Source organism: Eptatretus burgeri, chromosome 6 (genome assembly GCF_056783735.1).
Source record: "Eptatretus burgeri isolate ZD-2024b chromosome 6, Ebu_testis_v1, whole genome shotgun sequence".
Taxonomy (NCBI): domain Eukaryota; kingdom Metazoa; phylum Chordata; class Myxini; order Myxiniformes; family Myxinidae; genus Eptatretus; species Eptatretus burgeri.
This window is the reverse complement of record NC_140966.1, coordinates 47,508,763-47,527,610: the sequence shown is the minus strand read 5'-3', so window position 1 is coordinate 47,527,610 and position 18,848 is coordinate 47,508,763. Positions and strand designations below refer to the sequence as shown.

At 43.3% G+C, this 18,848-nt stretch overlaps 1 protein-coding gene across 5 annotated transcripts in view; it reads right to left on the bottom strand.

Annotated features, from left to right (window-relative positions):
* Positions 1–282: 282 nt before the first annotated feature.
* Positions 283–18,848, bottom strand: part of LOC147024705 (uncharacterized) — a 100,133-nt gene continuing 81,567 nt past the window's right edge. For all 5 annotated transcript variants that reach the window (XM_085884876.1, XM_085884874.1, XM_085884872.1 and 2 more), the window contains 4 exons: positions 14,325–14,528; positions 13,883–14,104; positions 8,298–8,375; positions 283–1,334 (listed from right to left, as the gene is read on the bottom strand). In XM_085884876.1, the coding sequence (XP_085741002.1) occupies positions 1,174–1,334; positions 8,298–8,375; positions 13,883–14,104; positions 14,325–14,528 (665 nt within the window). In that variant the 3' untranslated portion in view covers positions 283–1,173. The remainder of the gene's footprint in view (positions 1,335–8,297; positions 8,376–13,882; positions 14,105–14,324; positions 14,529–18,848) is intronic.

Here is an 18,848-nt window from a genome sequence, read left to right as displayed (position 1 = left end):
TTAGTACCAGAAGTGTACTTAATTTTTGTTCAGAATGAATGCGCGAGGTGAGATGAGGCGCTATACGAGTACCGTTGTAGTTTTTTATTTGTTCTTTAAAAAGGCTATTCCACAGTGCCCCAGGGACATCCAGTAGGTCCTTCAGGCCCATAAAGAGATATCGATGGGGTAGGGTGTATTCCTCCTGGCAGGTGTGCAAGGCCACCCGCCACGCCTAGTATATAAAGCCCAAGCATGTTTATGTACATCGCCTCATTTTAAATAGCCAAAATAAAATATGGACACTTTTTTTTAAAAGTTTTTATTGTACTTGATGCACCATTTGTTGAGCTTGTGAATGATGAATAGAAGTTTTGAATCCAAGCTCAAATCACCCAAAAAATAGCCTTTTTTTTGTTTTTTTAAACTGCATTAGGACCAATCTTAAGGTTACAAAACATCCTGCCCCCTGCAAATAAGCAAAATTTCTGAAATCGTATTAAGCCACCAATATAGCTCATTGTTATTCCAATATCTTGGTATAATACTATCTGCCATGAGTATTGAATTCTTGTTTCATTAAACAACTGTGTTATTGAATTAGCAATATGGTTAAGTACAGGAACTGGTCATTAGCAAGCAACTAATTAGCAATTAGCAATTGGTTTGCTTTAAAGTGAAACAAAACTCGAATTCCCAAAAATGAAATTACCTGTATCTGGTCATTATCAAAAATAAATTCACCACATCCTTTTATGAAAATATCATAATTATGCAAGAGGACAGTGGAATTTCCCACACAGGAACATGCATTCTTTCTTTTAGGTTTACCAGTAAATGCCACAAGCATGTCACAAGATTGCCCATTTATTGTTTCCTATTTATTTTCAAGACTCACATTATGAATTTAACTGAAAATGTAACGAATTTAACGATTTTGGGAATGAGACCATTAAAGGCTGTTTGGTAATATAATGGGAATCCATGAGAAAAGTTACTAAAATTGCATTTGGTGCTTTATGGAGCATTTTCTTTCATATAGAGATGTGGAGTATAAAACTGATAATGATCAGGTGTGGTAATTCCATGATAATGAATATAAGACTTTTTTGTTTTATACCGAACACTGAACAGTGACAGCAGCTTTTGTCATTGCTTGTTTGCCACCATATTATTGTGTGCATGTGAATACATTTAGTCATTTGTTGGCCACACGTTGTCAGCAAAATTCTGTTTGCCTGTTATGTTTCCTGGTGGATTGAAGAATGCCACAACGAAGAAGTCACATTCATTTGCTGACGCTATACCAAGCCCCACTTCCATCGAGGCCTTCCAAACCAACTGTGTGAAGTTTCCTGGAAGCATAAATTTGCACAACTTGATTAAACATCAGCAGCAAAGATGATTTGAATTATGGTATTCCGGTTTATTTTCTCAAAAGTAATTAAAGCCACTGTCACACCTTGACGATTTAGCCAGCGTATGCCGATTTATGAAAAAAATGTCAAACGTTGGCACACGTCGAATACGTTATGGGTACGTTTTGTATACGTTAAGAGCACGCTGAAAAACACTGCCAAACGTCATAGTACGCTGGCTTTAAACGTTGTACTTTTGGGTTGTCCTCAAATTTTTGCATGCTTGAAATTTTACGACGTATGCCGGCGTATGACTCACACGTTCCGCTGGGCTGGCCATAAGTTGCAGGCACGTTATGCGATCATTGACATACGTCAACAAAAGTTACTTGTAAGTTACTCAAAAGTCGAAACACGTCGAGGTAATGTTTAGCGTACCTGAAACTTATTTCTAACCTACGAGTAACGTTTTGTAAGCACGCTACACGAACGTTGTTCACACTTCGCAACACGTTACTTGAAAGTTCCTCATATTTCGAAACACGTCAAAGTAATGTTGAGGGTACCCATGACTTATTTATAACCTATGAGTAACGTGCTTGGGAATTATTTGTAAAGCATGTCCTACGCAAAAATACGTATTTGACGTCTTCAGGACGACCACAGAACTTACTGAACGCGTTTCTAACTTACAGATACCATATAATGGCGTATTGGCAAAGATAAGGGGAATTGGTATATAAAAAGAGGCTTCGCAGGGGGAACCCGTCTTTTTTTTTTAGACTTCGTGGTGAGTACATGTCCATGTCATTCCAAGAGATGGAGGATTCGGCAAGGCTGAGACGACAATACCTACCTGTCCTCGAACATCAACATGACCTCATCGATTTGACACTGCACCAGTTGCATGCCAATAGAGCCAGGAGAAGAAGACGTGAACGGAGACGGAACTGGGTCAGACCATGGATCGGGAGGCGACGCCATTACGGCATATATGACCAGCTCATGGTGGAACTCCGGAACGAGGACCATGCATCCTCCATCAACTTCCTGCGAATGCCCCCAGCGATGTTCGACGAGTTGCTAGCCAGAGTGGGTCCAAGGATAACCAAGCAGTTCACCTTCTCCGGGGATCCGCTTGAGCCTGGCATGAGGCTGGCACTGAGCCTGCTGCTGTTGATGCCGTGACTGCAGTGCTGTGGAAGCGATTTAACTCGTTCAATGAAAACGATTTCAATTGCCGAACACCAGCGTCCAAAAACAATAGGCGAGTGACAGGCATTTATTAAAAGTGAAGTTGCAGCCTATGAATAGAAAACCTCACGTAATCGTCGACGATACGCCGCCACGCTATGCATACGTTAGACGATCATTGGGCATAGGTTGTGGATGCCTAAAACGCGCGAATCAATCGTTGGTATAACTTATCTATAAGTTATCGAAGTGTTCTGTGTTCATTACTAGTACATTATGCATTTGTCCAAGTCGTTTTGAATACTTTAAAAACTGAAACAAAAAAATAGTTCATCGTGGGAATGAGAAAAAAAAAATTAGCCGAAAAGAACATCGAACAATGGTGCAAAGTAGTCTCCTATTCGTGGACGCAACGAGGATCCATCATCACTCACACCCTCCCCATCACGCTCACATACTACTACTGACATGGACCTACTACTACTACTGACACGCTCACCGAATACTACTACTACTGATACTGCTGACATTGACATCGACTCAACATGGAGTCTGGAACACTGACGGGTTCCTCTTGTGAAGCCCATTTGTATATACCAATTCCCCTAAACGCTGCCAAATCGCCATTATACGGTAGATGTAAGTTAGAAACACGTTCAGTAAGTTCTGTGGTCGTCCGGAAGACGTCAATCAAATTCGTCGACATATGACAATGTGTGTTTGAGATATGTTACACATAGGTTCAAAGCACGTTACTCATAGGTAAAAAATTAAGTTTCGGGTATGCTAAACATTACCTTGATGTGTTTCGACTTATGAGTAACTTACAAGTAACGTGTGTCCGACGTGTGTCAACGATCGCGGAGCGTGCCGAGAACTTATGCCAGCATATGCGGAACTTGTGAGACATACGTCGAGTATGTCGTAAAATTTTCAGCATGCTTGAAATTTCACGACGTACTAGACATAACACGGAATATGACAGCGTACTTCATTGTTTTTCAGCGTGCTCCTAACACATACAAACTTACCCATACCGTATTCGACGTGTGCCAGCGTTTTAGACACATTTTTCATAGGTCGGCATACGCTGGCTAAATCGACAAGGTGTGACTGCAATGTTGACACTTCCAATTTTCAGGCGGTTATGATTTAAATTGGCGTGCAGCAGGTTTTTATCAGAGAATGCCACGAGTTCGTCGGCGATACGTGCAGCGTGCTATGCCCAAGTTAAACTATCGTTGGGCATAGGTTGTGAACGCCGACAACAGGCTAAGCATTCGTTGGTATAAGTTATCGAGAAGACAATAAAATGTTCTGTGCCCGTTACTAATATGTTTTGCATACGACCAACACGTTATGAATACGACCAAAACTTAAAAAAAAAAAAAAACTCAAAACTTCAGCATATGCCAACGTTTTACATACATTTTTATATGTTGCCATTGCTGGCTAAAACGTCAAGGTGTGACAGCGCCTTAAAGTATGATGCATACATATTGGTTTCATGGTGACCATCACAATCACCATGATCATTTTAGGCATCCCCCACCATACATCCCCCACCATACATGTATGACCAACTTTTTAGTGCCTGAGGTGGCTTACCTTAATATCGCAGCCCCAAGTGGCCTCAAGCACAATTCAATAAAGTTGTCAAATGTAAAAATAACTTTTTTTCGTTTGTTGATCTCACTTAATCATAAGTTGATTTGTAACTTGAATGTGTTATCTCAAAGTTATTCATGCCCATTCCTGAGTGTGCTTGTCCATATTGCCTGTGCTTTGAAGTATGCTGAAAGACCTTCAAGCTTGACAAGAACATCGAGATGGTATTTGACACAGTTTGACAAAGTTGTCTTACTTAATTTTTTCGCTTAGGGCTTAGTTATTTTATAACTTGGTTTACGCAGTTTTTCAGCTGAAATGTAGGGTCGGTAGGTCGAAATATAAATATAAATATAATTTCAATTTTCAGAAATTATATATTTTCATGATTTTTTTCGGACGTTCCATGGAAAAGACAAGGGTATGTGAGGGGGGGGGGAATAAATATAAATCCCGGACCAGTAGGATCTAAGAATACATTGAAGATGGAAAACCATTCAAATGCAGGATGCCCATGCTCACTGTATCATCTGATGTGAAAAACAATAAAGAAGGATTAAAACTTATTTTTACAATACAGTCTGGCAAGTTTTTCTTATAGAAACCTGTTGGATCATCAAACATGGAAACGATGCTGAGAAAATTACTGTCCAAGTCGTAGATGTGTGCGTGCACACCAGTGCATAGTGTTGGATATGATTAAAAAAAGGTGTCTACTCGGAGTCAACATGCTCAAAACGGTCAATCAGAGCCATAACCAGCTTAGTTTTCAGTGGGCATCTGATCGTACCGTCTCCCCATCCCCATGAGCACATCAAAGGCTGATTTCTGGTCCTTTGAAGGCTGAATAGCAGTATCTCGCAGGGAAACTGACGTACTTGGCACCGAAATCTTTCAATACGAACAGCGGTGGACAACTTTTGATGGAAACAAAATCGGCACGATCGAGAATAGCGTGTGAATCATCCCTGCTGCTGCACTGAATTGATGCAATCGTTCGGCCAGAATATTCGTCGTCAAGATGTTACGTGATTAAATCAACATTACAGTCACTCAAATTTATACCGCTGACATACTTCTTAACAATCACTTTCGCCCCAGAAACCACAGTCAATCTGAACCACGCAGGCCACTGCTCAGACGCCATGACCGAAGATGACTGCGTAGCTCGGTTAAAGGTGACTCGGCATTTTGGCGCACGCACAAAATTATATTTTGAAAACTAAATGCCGACGTTTACTTTTCGGGTTTTGAAACTTTTGCACCTTCGGCGGAAAATGTATAAATATAAAAGGCTAAAAATATGTTTTATATTTATATTTCATTTCGGCAAATATACCGTCGGCGGATCCGTAAACCAAGTTATAAAATAACTAAGGCCTTATCTGGAATTTATGTTCCAAATAAGGTATTGTCATCGCGCACCGTCCGTCCGTCTCCTATTTCAACTTCTCCATCCAAACTGCTCGGCTGATCTGGCCGAAATTTGGCACCAACGTTCCTCTCCTGACTGCTAATATAAATTGCAAAGCTCATTTCGGTCACATGACTTTAAGTAGGTCAAAATTGCCGACTTTGTAAATTTCTTCAAAAATCTTGTTCTCCAGACCCACCAGTCAGAATGTTACCAAATTTGTGTTACAACATTAGGACAGGGTCCTGATGTTAAATTTTGGAGGCCAGGCTGATCACGTGACCAGAAATGTGTCAAAATGGTGGCCCCACAAATTCCTTCCAAAATCTTCTCCTGCTCCACCAGTCAGAATGCTACCAAATTTGGGTGACAACATTAGGCCAGGGCCCAGATAAGCTACAAGTCCAGTGGTACTATTTTTTTTAACTTTAAGTTGATTTTGGTTTTTTTTAACTTTGAATGTGCATCATGTCCAAATTACAGACGATCGACTGCAATCTGTACATACAGTACATTCAAAGGCACTTTAAAAAAGTCACAAACACGAATGAAATATTTTAAATTGAAATAAACAAACATGTAATAGCATTTATTTCACATAAATGAAATCGCGTATTTAATTTTGCATTCAAAATAAAACTAACCATGCCTACCCGTCGCTTCACTTATGGCATTAATCAAAAGACAGCATTTATTGTATCCATCTGTGTGTCAATGAGGATGTAAAATGAAGTAAAACACACGAAAACGATATTTTATAACATGTACTAGTTGGGGCTGGCAGGCTGACCTACAGTGGTGTATTCAGTTAGCAAGCAACTAGCTTGTGCTTGCCAAGCCAGCCGTTCCTTAAGGCCCTGTCACACCTTGACGATTTAGCCAGCGTATGCCCGACGTATGAAAAATTTGGCTAAAACACTGGCACACGTCGAATACGTTATAGGTAAGTTTGTATACGTTAAGAGCACGCTGGCATACGTTGCAGTACGCTGGCATACATCATAGTACGCTGGCATTCGTCGTAGTACGCCGAGCTGTTAGACAAATTTTCCATGCTTGAAATTTTTCGACGTATGCCAGCGTATGACTCACACGTTCCGCATAACGCTGGCCATAAGTTGTAGGCACGTTACGCAATCGTTGACACACGTTACTTGTAAGTTACTCATAAGTCAAAACACGTCGAGGTAATGTTTATATTAGCATACCCGAAACTTATTTCAAACCTATGAGTAACGTGTTGTAGGCACGTTACGCGATCGTTGACACACGTCCACACACGTTACTTGTAAGTTTACTCATAAGTCGAAACACGTCAAGGTAATGTTTAGCGTCAGTGTTCCAGACTCCCTGTTTTTTTTTTTCTTTTCGGTATGACGGTAATGTTGACACTTGGATTTCTAGTGCGGTTATAATATAATATAATTAATAGGCTGCCGCTCAACGATTTAAATCATAACCGCACTAGAAATCGAAGTGTCAACATCACTGTCATACCGAAGAAAAAAAAACCAAAAGAAAAAAACCAGGGAGTCTGGAACACTGACGCTAAACATTACCTCGACGTGTTTCGACTTATGAGTAACGTACAATAACGCGTGTCGACGTGTGTCAACGATCGCGTAACGTGCCTACAACTTATGGCCAGCGTCTGCGGAACGTGTGTCATACGCCGAGTACGTCGAGAAATTTTCAACATGCTTAAAATTCGTCGTCGTACTGGGCGTATGACGACGTATGCCAGCGTAGTACGACGTATGCCAGCGTGCTCTTAACGTATACAAAACTTACCCATTATGTATTTGACGTGTGCCAGCTTGGTTCGGCAAATTTTTCATACGTCAGCATGCGCTGGCTAAAACGTCAAGGTGTGACAGCGGCTTAACACTTTGATGTCGAGTGCAGTTGTGATTTGAATCGTTGAGCCGCAGCCTATGAATAGCCTATGCCACATGATGGTCAGCGATACGCTTCCGCGTGCTATGCATAGGTTAGACTATCGTTGGGCATAGTTGTGAACGCCGACAACACGCTCAGCATTTGTTGGTATAAGTTATCTATATGTGATTGAAACGTTCTGTGTACGTTACTAATACGTTATGCATACATCCAACACGTTATTATACGCCCAAAAACTGAAAAAAAACATCAATAGTTCAGCGCACGCCAGCGTTTTACATATATTTTGAGACCTTGCCATACGCTGGCTAAAACGTCAAGGTGTGACAGCACCTTTATAAACGGTTTTGAATGGAGTGCTTACTTGAGTGCTGAAGTCTCTTGGTGAGGATTCCACAGGAAACTTGTTTAACTGAACACACCCCTGGTATGCACACTCACCTCTAAGCTGTCTAACCTGGGTTTGAATCCCGACCCAGCTATAAACTGTCATCCCTGTGTTTCACAGGCAGGGCGATTCATCAATGGCTGGATGTAAAATTGGGTGTACTGTCTGCCGGCATTAGTTGGTAGACGTTAAAGATCACATGGTGTCCTTCGCAAAGAGTAGACAAGTTATCGGCCACACCCTGAACAAAATCCAAATTCCTGCCGGAATATGCAGGCGACACTGCATCAATGGCACAGCTGCGCCCCGCAATGATGCAAACCAGCAGTCAGGTGTTGCACAATCAATGAATGAAACATTATGGTAGACGTGATGAGAGCAATTTATTTCCAAACCTTGACTCATAAGATAAAATTAAAATTGAAACATCCTAATGTGAGAAGGTGCCAATACTTACCGCTGCCCTTCTGGAATCCTGGCTGAGAGAAATCATAATTTCCTTTCTTCGAGTACCACATCTGAGCAATTTCCTCTCCTGTGGATAGCAATGGGTTATATTTTTTGCATTATGAACACAAATTTCAAGCTTTGACCTTAATACACTAAACTCGTGCCTTATGGTCGGCCCTGACTTGGGAAACTTTAACTTGCTTTTGGAGGACTCTGATGGAGATAAAAATTTTCTGCTTTATCTGAACTTCCAATATTTGACAAACATATATAGGTTTGCTGTTGGACAAAACAGGGAACATCTGCTTGCAGCAGGATTGATGGCCATGAAATCTGCATTTGTGTTTTTTTTTTTATCTCCTCTGGTATGTATACTATGCACACAGTAGGTCGCTGAGGTTGAAAAAGAAGTCTTTCAAATAACTTGATGTATTTGTTTTCACTTAAAAAAAAATCCATGATGGATGAGGAAGGACAAGTGAAAATACGATAACAAAGGAGGATGAATATTAGAATGTCAGTGGGGAGACAAAGAACCAGATGGAAACAAACAATGGAGATCAAGGATGTAACAGAAGCTATAATTAATATGGAAGACGCACATCTTGCTCGAGAGAGGACAGGGTAGAGAGCTTTGGTTCTAGCTTTATGCTCCATAGCAGCGGAAAGATAAAGATAAAAGGTTGAAAAAAGAATAAAGCAAATGCTATAAATTATTATAAATTTGACTTTCGACCTCCAAGCTGTTTAGCCTGGTTCGAATCCCGACCTAGTTATAAAATGTCAACCCGGTGTTTCACATGCAGGGTGATTCATCAATGTGTGTGTGTTTCCCTAGGATGGACGTTAAACTGGGTGTCCTGTCTGTCGGCATTGGCTGGTGGACATTAAGGATCCCACACTGTCCTTCGTGAAGTGTAGGCGAGCTATCACTGGCACCATGAACAAATTGCAAATTCCTGTCCGAACTACTTATTCGAGCATCAGCCCTGGCCAGCCGGTTCATGAAAAAATTGTGCCAAAACCTGCTCCACCAAGCCCATGCAAGAACGTGGGAATAACTGTAGCCGTTAAAGAAGAACAAAATTGGATTTGCTTTTCACAAAATATTTACTGCATCACTTTCATTGGAAAGGATATTGTTAAAGGAACTTCATGAAACCACTAATGGTTTCCAGTGGCAGTTCTTTAATTGCATGGCAATGGAAATACTTATTTGGTGTGACTGTGTTTACAATGTTTATTTATTTATATTTTTACCATTTGAGCTTTTGTCGTCGAATTTCAAACAAACCTTTATTTTGAGAATATGGAGATAACTGATTAATAAAATTTACATTTTTCTTCTATTTTTTTTTAGCTGTTTTTGTCAAGTTTAGTTTGAGTGCAAAGCGGACGCGGACGGGCTTTACAGTTTGAGATGCTTTCTAGTTTACTTTGTAATTTTGTCAAAAAATATTTTTACATTTGGGGAGCTTTATAAACTATTTATAAAGGATGTGTAAATTAAGCTATTTGTTTTTGTGTTCCACCTTCAAACAAACAATGGAGATCAGGTCAGGTTCAGGAGATATCTCCAAACAATGGAGATAGGTGTCAGGTCAGGTTCGATCTGTGACCTGCTACAGGTACCATGTAAACCTGTACTAACCTGTTCCATGGTCGGGTTGTCGGCGACTAAACCGTCTCCCCCACCAGGTTTTCTGGTGAGGGGGGTGTTTGGATATGGACACCCAGCAGGATTAAAAACAAAACCTGTCAAAGGGCGGAGGAGCTCCTTGTGAGCCAACGGCCATCCATATCTAGTGCCCAACTGTGTCTGCAGACGTCCTCCTGCAGTTGGGTTACTTCTTATTAGGAGGTTGGTGGCAGGATTTGCACTCCGGCCACCGTAAAACCCTTCATTCCGCAAAACACAAAAACGCAAAAAAATCTGAAAACCCACTCCGTGGGAGTACCTCCTGTGCAGCTTCCCTTCGCAGGGCAGCTCACCGGATGACGGGATTGGGGAAAAGCCTTGGGGACCCCCAATCTTTGATAGGAGGGAAACCACGGGGTAACATCCCTGGGTCAGATTGCGGGAGAGTGTGTCGGAGTGGTGCTGAGGTGTCGTCCACCAGACGGCGGTCTCCTTGGGTTAACCTGAGGCGGTCCCTTCGGGTGGGTGCCTGGAATGTCCTATCCCTAAGAGAGGATGACCACCTGTCTCTGTTATCATCTGAGCTCAAGCGTTTGGACATCGGGATTGCAGCTCTCTCTGAGGTTCGGAGACCGGATTGCGGCGAGATAATGGTGGGTGGTTACACCTACTATTGGTCTGGTCGCTCTGATGGTTACCATACCCAAGGAGTTGCTGTAGCTGTGTCCAATAAGCTGACCCCAATGATAATTGAGGTAACACCGGTCAACGAGCGTATTATGAGATTAAGGATTCGTCACTCCTTAGGTGTCATTTCCCTGGTCTCTGTTTATGCTCCGACTGAGGCGAGTGATCTCACCGTGAAGGATGCATTCTACGCCACACTCGAGTCTGTGGTTGATCAGTGCCCCAGACGAGATACACTTCTAGTCTTGGGGGATTTCAATGCATCGACTGGAACTGATAGGGATGGTTATGAGGTGTGTGTTGGTCCCCATGGGTCAGGAACTATGAACCAGAATAGCACTAAGTTCCTTGACTTTGCAAGAAGTCATGGACTTAGGGTGGCTGGTTCATGGTTTCAGCGCCCACAAGCTCATCGCTGGACTTGGTATTCCAACGCTGGCGGTGTGGCAAAGGAGATTGACCATGTCCTCATTGACGGTCGATGGAGGATGATCCAGAACTGCAGGGTCTACCGGAGTGCTCAGTTCCTCAATACTGACCACAGGCTTGTTGTAGCAACTCTAAAGCTGCACATTAAATCCTGGAGAATGGTACCATCCCAGCCGAGGCTGGATGTTGCCAAGCTCAGGGATGAGAGAGTGGCTGAAGAGTTTGTGAACAGGTTGAGTGGACACTTGGGGGGTCTGGGTGCTTTGGGGGGTCCTGAAGAGTTGTGGAGCGCCTTCAAGACCACCGTCCTTGATGTTGCCGGTGGATGTCTTTGAGCTCACCGCAGGGCAAAGAAGAATTTTGTCTCTCAAGGAACACTGGATACCATTGACCAGTCGCAGGGCCAGGCTGAATAGCAGAGCTGAGCTGTTCAGGGAGCTGAGGCGAAAAACTGTACGTACACTGAGGGTGGACAAGGAGGCCTATGTGTGAGGAATCTGTGAGGGGGTAGAGCATCACCTGTGGACAGGTGATTCTCGTCCCGCTTACAGGGGAATTCGCGCATTACGTTCATCCAAGCCCATCCCTCGGAGCACTGCAGTTAGAGCAGAGAGTGGTAGGCTCTTGACAGAGGAGTCTGAAGTGAAGGCCCGCTGGGCCGGTTACTTTGAGCGGTTGTACCAGGCTGATCCCCCAGCTGTCGAGTTGGACGTCAAGGGTGTTACAATCCCTGTTGCTGACCCTCGAATCAACTGTGGTCCACCTTTGCTTGTGGAAACACGGGCTGCGTTGAACCAGTTGAAACAAGATAAAGCTCCAGGGATCTGTGGCATCCATGCCGAACTTCTCAAGGCTGGTGGAAATGCTGCACTCGTGTCGTTGCATGCAGTTTTGTGCTCTGCCTGGAACACAGGCATCATCCCAACTGATTGGAAGAGGGGCCTTGTTGTCCCTCTCTGGAAAGGGAAGGGTGATCGCCAAGACTGCAACAACTACCGAGGGGTGACGCTGCTCTCAGTGCTGGGCAAGGTCTTTGCTCGGATAATTCTTGATAGGGTTCGCCACCATCTGCTTGAGCACCAGCGTCCAGAGCAGTCAGGCTTTACACCAAAGAGGTCAACGATTGACCGTATCCTTGCCCTTCGTGTCCTCACCGAACGCAGACGAGAGTTTCGGCAGGGGCTGCTTGCAGCCTATGTTGATCTCTGTAAAGCGTTCGATTCAGTGAATCGGGATATCCTCTGGAGGATTCTTGGTCTTCGTGGGGTGCCACCAAAACTGATCGATCTGATGTCTGAACTCTACTCTGGTACTGAGAGTGCTGTGAAGTGTGGTGGTACCATCTCTGACTTATTTCCAGTTGTTACTGGAGTTCGTCAGGGATGTGTACTTGCCCCCACACTTTTCAGCACTTGTATGGACTGGATTTTAGGGAGGATGTCGGAGAGATCAAGTTGCGGTGCATCGTTTGGGAATGTCAAGATCTCTGACCTTGATTTCGCAGATGATGCAGTCATCTTTGCGGAGACTTTAGATATCCTTTTGGGGGCCCTCGAGGTGCTGAATGAGGAGTCGGAGCCGCTGGGATTACGGGTTTCTTGGGTCAAAACTAAGATCCAGGCTTTCGGTGACATCTTGGATGCTGCTGTCCTGTCTGTGTCTGTTTGTGGTGAGGATGTTGAGGTCGTGGAGAGATTCACTTACCTTGGCAGTGATATTCATGTCTCTGCTGGCTGTGAGTCAGAGGTCAATAGACATCTGGGTCCGGCCTGGGGAGTCATGGATTCACTGGATCATGGGGTGTGGCACTGCCGGTACCTGTGCGGGAGGATGAAAGTCCGAGTCTTCAGGTCCTTGGTACTTCCAGTCTTGCTCTATGGGTGCGAGACTTGGACTCTGACCAAGGATCTGAGACGGAGACTTAATTCCTTTGGTACCAGGTGTCTTCGGAGAATCCTTGGCTATCGCTGGTCAGATTTTGTGTCCAACAAGGGGTTGCTGAGAGAGACTCGGATGAGATTTGTTACCTGCATAGTCCGTGAGCGTCAGTTGCGGCTGTATGGACATGTGGCTCGTTTTCCTGACGCTGATCCTGCTCACCAAATTCTCTCAGTGAGGGAGTCTCATGAGTGGAGGAGGCCAGTGGGCCGACCACATGCCTCATGGTTGCAGCAGGTTGACCATCATCTCAAGGAGATGGGGATGGGCCTGGCATCTGCCTGGGGGATGGCCAGACGGAGGCCCCTGGAGTACCGGCGGAAAGTGGACGCAGCGACGTGCTGTTCTGGCACATGCTCCCATACCTGACCTGACCTGACCTTCAAACGTTTTAATCTCATAGGGATAATATGAGTGTATACTGTAGTTTGACTTTTCCTTCACAAAGAAGAGGTGAGATCCAGCCGGCACCATGACCAAATTCCAAATTCCAGCCCTAACATTAGGGTTAGGTTCGTGAAAGACTTGTGCCAAGCTTCCCCTGGCCAGGCCAGCCTCACAAGAACGTGGGAATAATTGTCTGTTAAAGACAAATAATAAGAAGAAAAATACTGTAGTTTAACTCTGATTATTTTTTATTTAAATTATTATTTTGCCTTTTTTACAGCACTCATTTGTACTCTTGATATCCACATATCACTTACTTGCATTCGCTTACTTATTCTCTTAAGCAATCATAAATAAGGGCACATAGACATCTGACTTAAAGGCCATTTGGCCCATCACACCTGTGTCACCATGACATTTTATTATCCAGGAATGATTCTGTATGTCGAGTTTACAGATAATGACGGATACATTATACATATTTAGTCATTTTTGTCACTTGGACCACTCACCTTTGGGTTTTTTCCCTTCTGGGCGCGTCATTTTCCCAAGGCATTGGCCAAAATCACATTCCTTAATTTCCATATGACCCAAAGCAACCATTTCCTGGGCCCAGGCCTGAGCTTCACAGCTTAGATCTTCACTGAGCACCAAGTTGTTTGAATTATGTTTTTCACGTAGCTGATTGCACGAGTCAACAAATTCTTCAGCAATAGTCTTGTGGCAGTTATCACCTGGCAGGTAAAAACATTGCTTTAGTAGGTATAAAGGTCAGTAGGCTTGATAGTTGGGAGTGATAGCTAGTCTGGCAGATAAAAAAAAAAGTTACAGCTTGACTAGAGATGTACAGTTCTTTATCAGTTCTTGCAGAATTTATTCAAAACCTTCAGTTGGTATAGTATTGAAAAGTCAAATACATAAAATTCAAAGCAATATCAATGATGCAATCTCTACCTTTTAGAGAGAGGGCTTCAACTGCACTCGATATTGATCCCGATCCTTTGGAGAATTCAGGTAAGACGTTGCGTTCAAAGCTATCACCACCGATCATGTTTCCCGGGGGATCATACTGAGCCACCACAAACACTTGTCCCTTTGTGAATGCTTTTCCGACTCCAACGTTGAGGGTGTCACACCACACCACCTGTGTGAAATGGCCTGCAAAACCACACAAACATAGTTCTAACCATATATACTTGTTCACCATATTAAAGCAGAAAACTTTCAGATGGTATTTTAAAGAGGAGTGACACAGGATTGTTTTGTGCTAACAATTTTATTGTCTGTGTTGTTTTCATTCAGTCCTGACTTCACATCCCACAGATTGCTTTTGAATATTCTCAGTAATGAAACTTTGCAGAGAAGTAGCCAAAGTGCCACCTTGTTTCCTCATTCTTGTAGTGGCAGCCTTTCTTCTCGAATTCTCTTAGTAACTTGCTTTCAAAGTTAAATTGCTCCAAATTTGTCTCTGCTATTTAGATTATTGTCCACTTTTGTTTGTGTTGATTGTTATTTATATCGTGTGCTTGTTGCGTTGTTTTTTTGCATGCCCGTTTGGTTGTTTTGGTCATGTGAGCTTGCCTCAGCTTGCCTCACCATTCTTCCCCCAACTCGCACACCCATTCGCCATCTTCCTTTGATCATCTGTTACCATTCAAATCCACACCTTTTCTTCAACTCATTCCTTATACCCTCTAAAAACAACAAACAAACAACAAAAAGGCTTCTTATCCAATGTTTTGGTGTGTGTTTCGCTATTTGTTGGCCCAGTTTTCAACAAGTCTGCTTGCACATTCACTCCTTGCAAAACATTATCTTTCGTTGTCACCCCCTTTTGTCAGACTCATCCTTTTTCAGGCTGCCTCAAAACCAATCAATCCCTTGTTTATTCTCAAAAATACCACAACTAAATAATAAGTCATTCATTCCTTAGTCAATTTGTAGTAATCAAAAATATATTTTCCCCCTATATTTTGGCTATTTTTAGTATTTCAGTAATAGTTGAAAACTATTTTTCCCCAAAAATAGCCAAAAGATAGGTTTCCTTTCCTATTGTTTTTTTTTTTACTATTTTGGAAATTTCGGAGGTTTCAGTGCTTTTTTTTCAATATTTTTTCCCGACTTTTTTTTTCAAAATTTTATTGCTATTTCGAAAGTATTTTTTTCATTAATTGTTTTTCATACCAAAGTGGATTCTCTTTTCACTATTTCCAGGACTTAAAAAAATTCTTTTTTTCCTATTTTTTGATCCAAAACTCACGATTTGAAATATTTTTTTTCATATGGAAAAAAATAGGAAAAAAAAATATTGGGTGGTCGCTAGAGTACCCTTATTGTCGGGTTTTCCGTCTGGTGTGTGTGTGTGTGTGTGTGTGTGTGTGTGTGTGTGTGTGTGTGTGTGTGTGTGTGTGTGTGTGTGTGTGTGTCTGCGTGTGTGTGTGTCTGCGTGTGTGTGTGTGTGTGTGTGTGTGTGTGTGTGTGTCTGCGTGTGTGTGTCTGCAACGCGAGGCTCCACAGCACAAACCAGCAGGCCTATTTCGATGAAACTTGGCAAACAGGTGCCATATGAGCTGGGAGTGTGCGCGTTTGAGTTTCGTTGCTAAGCAACCACCCGTTGCTATGCAGCGGCCAAAAAACCGCGTACGGTATTTTCAATACTTGTCCTACAGTTTTGAATGTGGAGAAACGAGACTTCGGAATTAAACACTTCGAGATATTTAGAAAATTTTACTTGAGCCGATTTTTGATTTAGGTTTTATTTTTTAAATGGTAGTCCTTCAAAAATCGCGTGTCTATTTACCGTCATTTTTTGTTTGTTTGTTTGTTTGTATGTAATGGACAGCTCTTGAGGTCAGATGAGTCAACCGATTTTGATGAAACTTGACAGGTAGGTTCATACCAGGATCTATTTCTATGCTTTTGAGCACCGTTGCTATGGACACCACCGTTGCCTAGCAACGGGACTTTGAAATTTCAGAAAAATCCTAAAAAATCAATTTTTTCGAAAATAAAAATGGACTTCCAGGCTTTTATGCGCACTATAATCAACCTCTTTGTCAAAAAACGTCAGTCCGATCCGTCAAAAACTGTATGACGTACGCAATTATGTCGCGACCACCCATGTCGCCTCCCAGCTTGCTGTATCTTTTTTTCCTTTTTCTCCTATTTTTTCCATATTTTTTGACTTGGGTTATCTCTCATTTTGAGCTCATTCAGTAAGTCATTTATCCTTAAACTTTGTATTTCCTCATCTTCCCTTTTCTTTCTCTTTCCCTCAGTCATCACATATCTTCAAAATATAATGATAATTTTATAAAGGTGAATTTTCCAATATAATTTACAAATGTCCTTTTCACAAACTGCTTCCTCTTTCTCCCTTCCTTTCTGTTTAATTCCTGGATCGCTCACAAGCTCGTGCCCTGTCCTCCATCACATTCAGACATAGTTGAGATGCCAAACAGCCATTTCAGGGCAAAGCGTGCTTTTGCGTCATTATCAAGTTTTTTGGTTAATTCATCATCTCTGAGCTATCCTGAATCAGAATCAGCCGGGTGCCAGACTCGCACCCTTGAGGAATTTTTTTTAGAGGCGAAAAACAAAATGGCCACCACCGACTTTTGATAAATTCTGTTTTGGGCTATATCTTCACTTCTAATTCACTTACAAACACAATTTTGGTGTCCACTACTATGTTTCATACGACAGACAAGGTAAACGTTGATGATTCCCTCAAGAGTGGATGACAACAGATGGCGGAATTTGAAACTGGATGGCCAACAAGCTTCAACAAGACACTAACCAAGAAAGTGACCCTGATGACTTCAACCAAAAAGAGAATCAAGCTGGATGGAAGGCCAGTATATGATACCGAATTGATCTACACCCGAGTCATATGTCTCCAACAATACAGGGATATTGATATTGTTGTGGCCTGGGATTCGGTGGGGAGGACGACCACCAGATGGAGCAGTCGGGCAGTCTCCCACCAATCACTGGAATTGAAAGATCGCAACACTTGGATAACTCCAAAGGTCAAGGGTGCCTTAGAGGACCATGGTCGCCAATATTTCGACGGCGTGAGGTAGGGTCCCCTTGTCTAATTCCAATTTACCTAAGTACTCACGCTGTCTAGCTACCAGGGAAACCACACCCTTGGCCGACTCTGTCCGAACTGAGTCGCATGTACCGACTCGGGTCCGGCGTACCGAACACGAGTTACCAGAGCCGCGCCGGTCCCAATGACAACTTATGGTACATGGCCTCTAATTCTCATTACGCACCGTGCTGGGTCAATAAAAGAAAGTGACAGACAACGAGCTGGTACATTGAACAATTGGGGGGTTTATTTATCAGGGGGCAGGGGAGCACAAAGAGCAGAGTTATCCAAATAAAAGCAATGTACAAAGAACAAAAGCATTTTACAATTTCTACTTGCAGACGGAGCCCACGGACACACACACACACACACACACACGAAATGGACCCTGTGGGTTCTTTATTCGGTCCCTCAGCCTAGGAGGGAAAGGCGAGCTGGGGACCAAGGCCTTGTCGGGTACCTCTCCGCCTCATGCGGTCACACCGGACTTCAACCACCACGGTGTGACTCGAACCCACGCCTCCAAAACCCACGGGCCCACGACCCTGGCTGCTCGGCATCCACCACCAAGATGAGCCACCGCGAAGGACTGCTGACGAAAAGCCACCACGACCGCAGACGAAAAGCCACCACAACCAAGACCAAGCCAATCGCCACAATGACTGCTGTACACTGCCGAACACTGGTCCTGACAACCACTCTACTCTTCTTGCAAGGTCCGAGGGATTTCTTCCCCTCCCACTCGCCTCCTGATTGGACGAGGGGTTGTCGGGCGACTAGTGGCTGCCCCTCATTGGTCGGGCCGAACACTCCATCTGGCTAAGGCGGAGCCAGCCCTGAGGTGATGAGCTTCCTGATTGGACAAGGGGTGGAGTCGGAGCTGAGGCGATGAGCGAAGAAGATTTGTTGGCGTTGTGCGGCTTCAAGATGAAAAAAAAAACTAACTAGAAAGAAGCTGCAGCACACATGTAATTCCCATTAGACAGAAGGACGGGACCCTGACTATAAACACATACTTATCAAAATAACTGAACTGCGGGGGCTGCTGTCTGTTTGTGTGCAAATGGCTCACAGATTCGTAACAATATCAAGGATGTCCTCTCTTATGAACTATCCCATGTCCCAGCCTCCTTGTTTGATGAGAGTGGTGCAATGCGGGCTCAGTCGAAAGCAATCCTGAACACGAAACTCCAAGTTGAGCAATCAAGTCGAATCCAAGGTGTTCAAGATGCTGTCATCATCGATGGATCTGCCATGTTATGGACTGTACATTGGCCCACAAATGGTACAGTTGAGGATTATGTGATCAACTTCATGGGAACCATCAAATACCATCTGGAGTGTTGTGACGTATACCTGATTTTCGACAGGTACATCAAAAT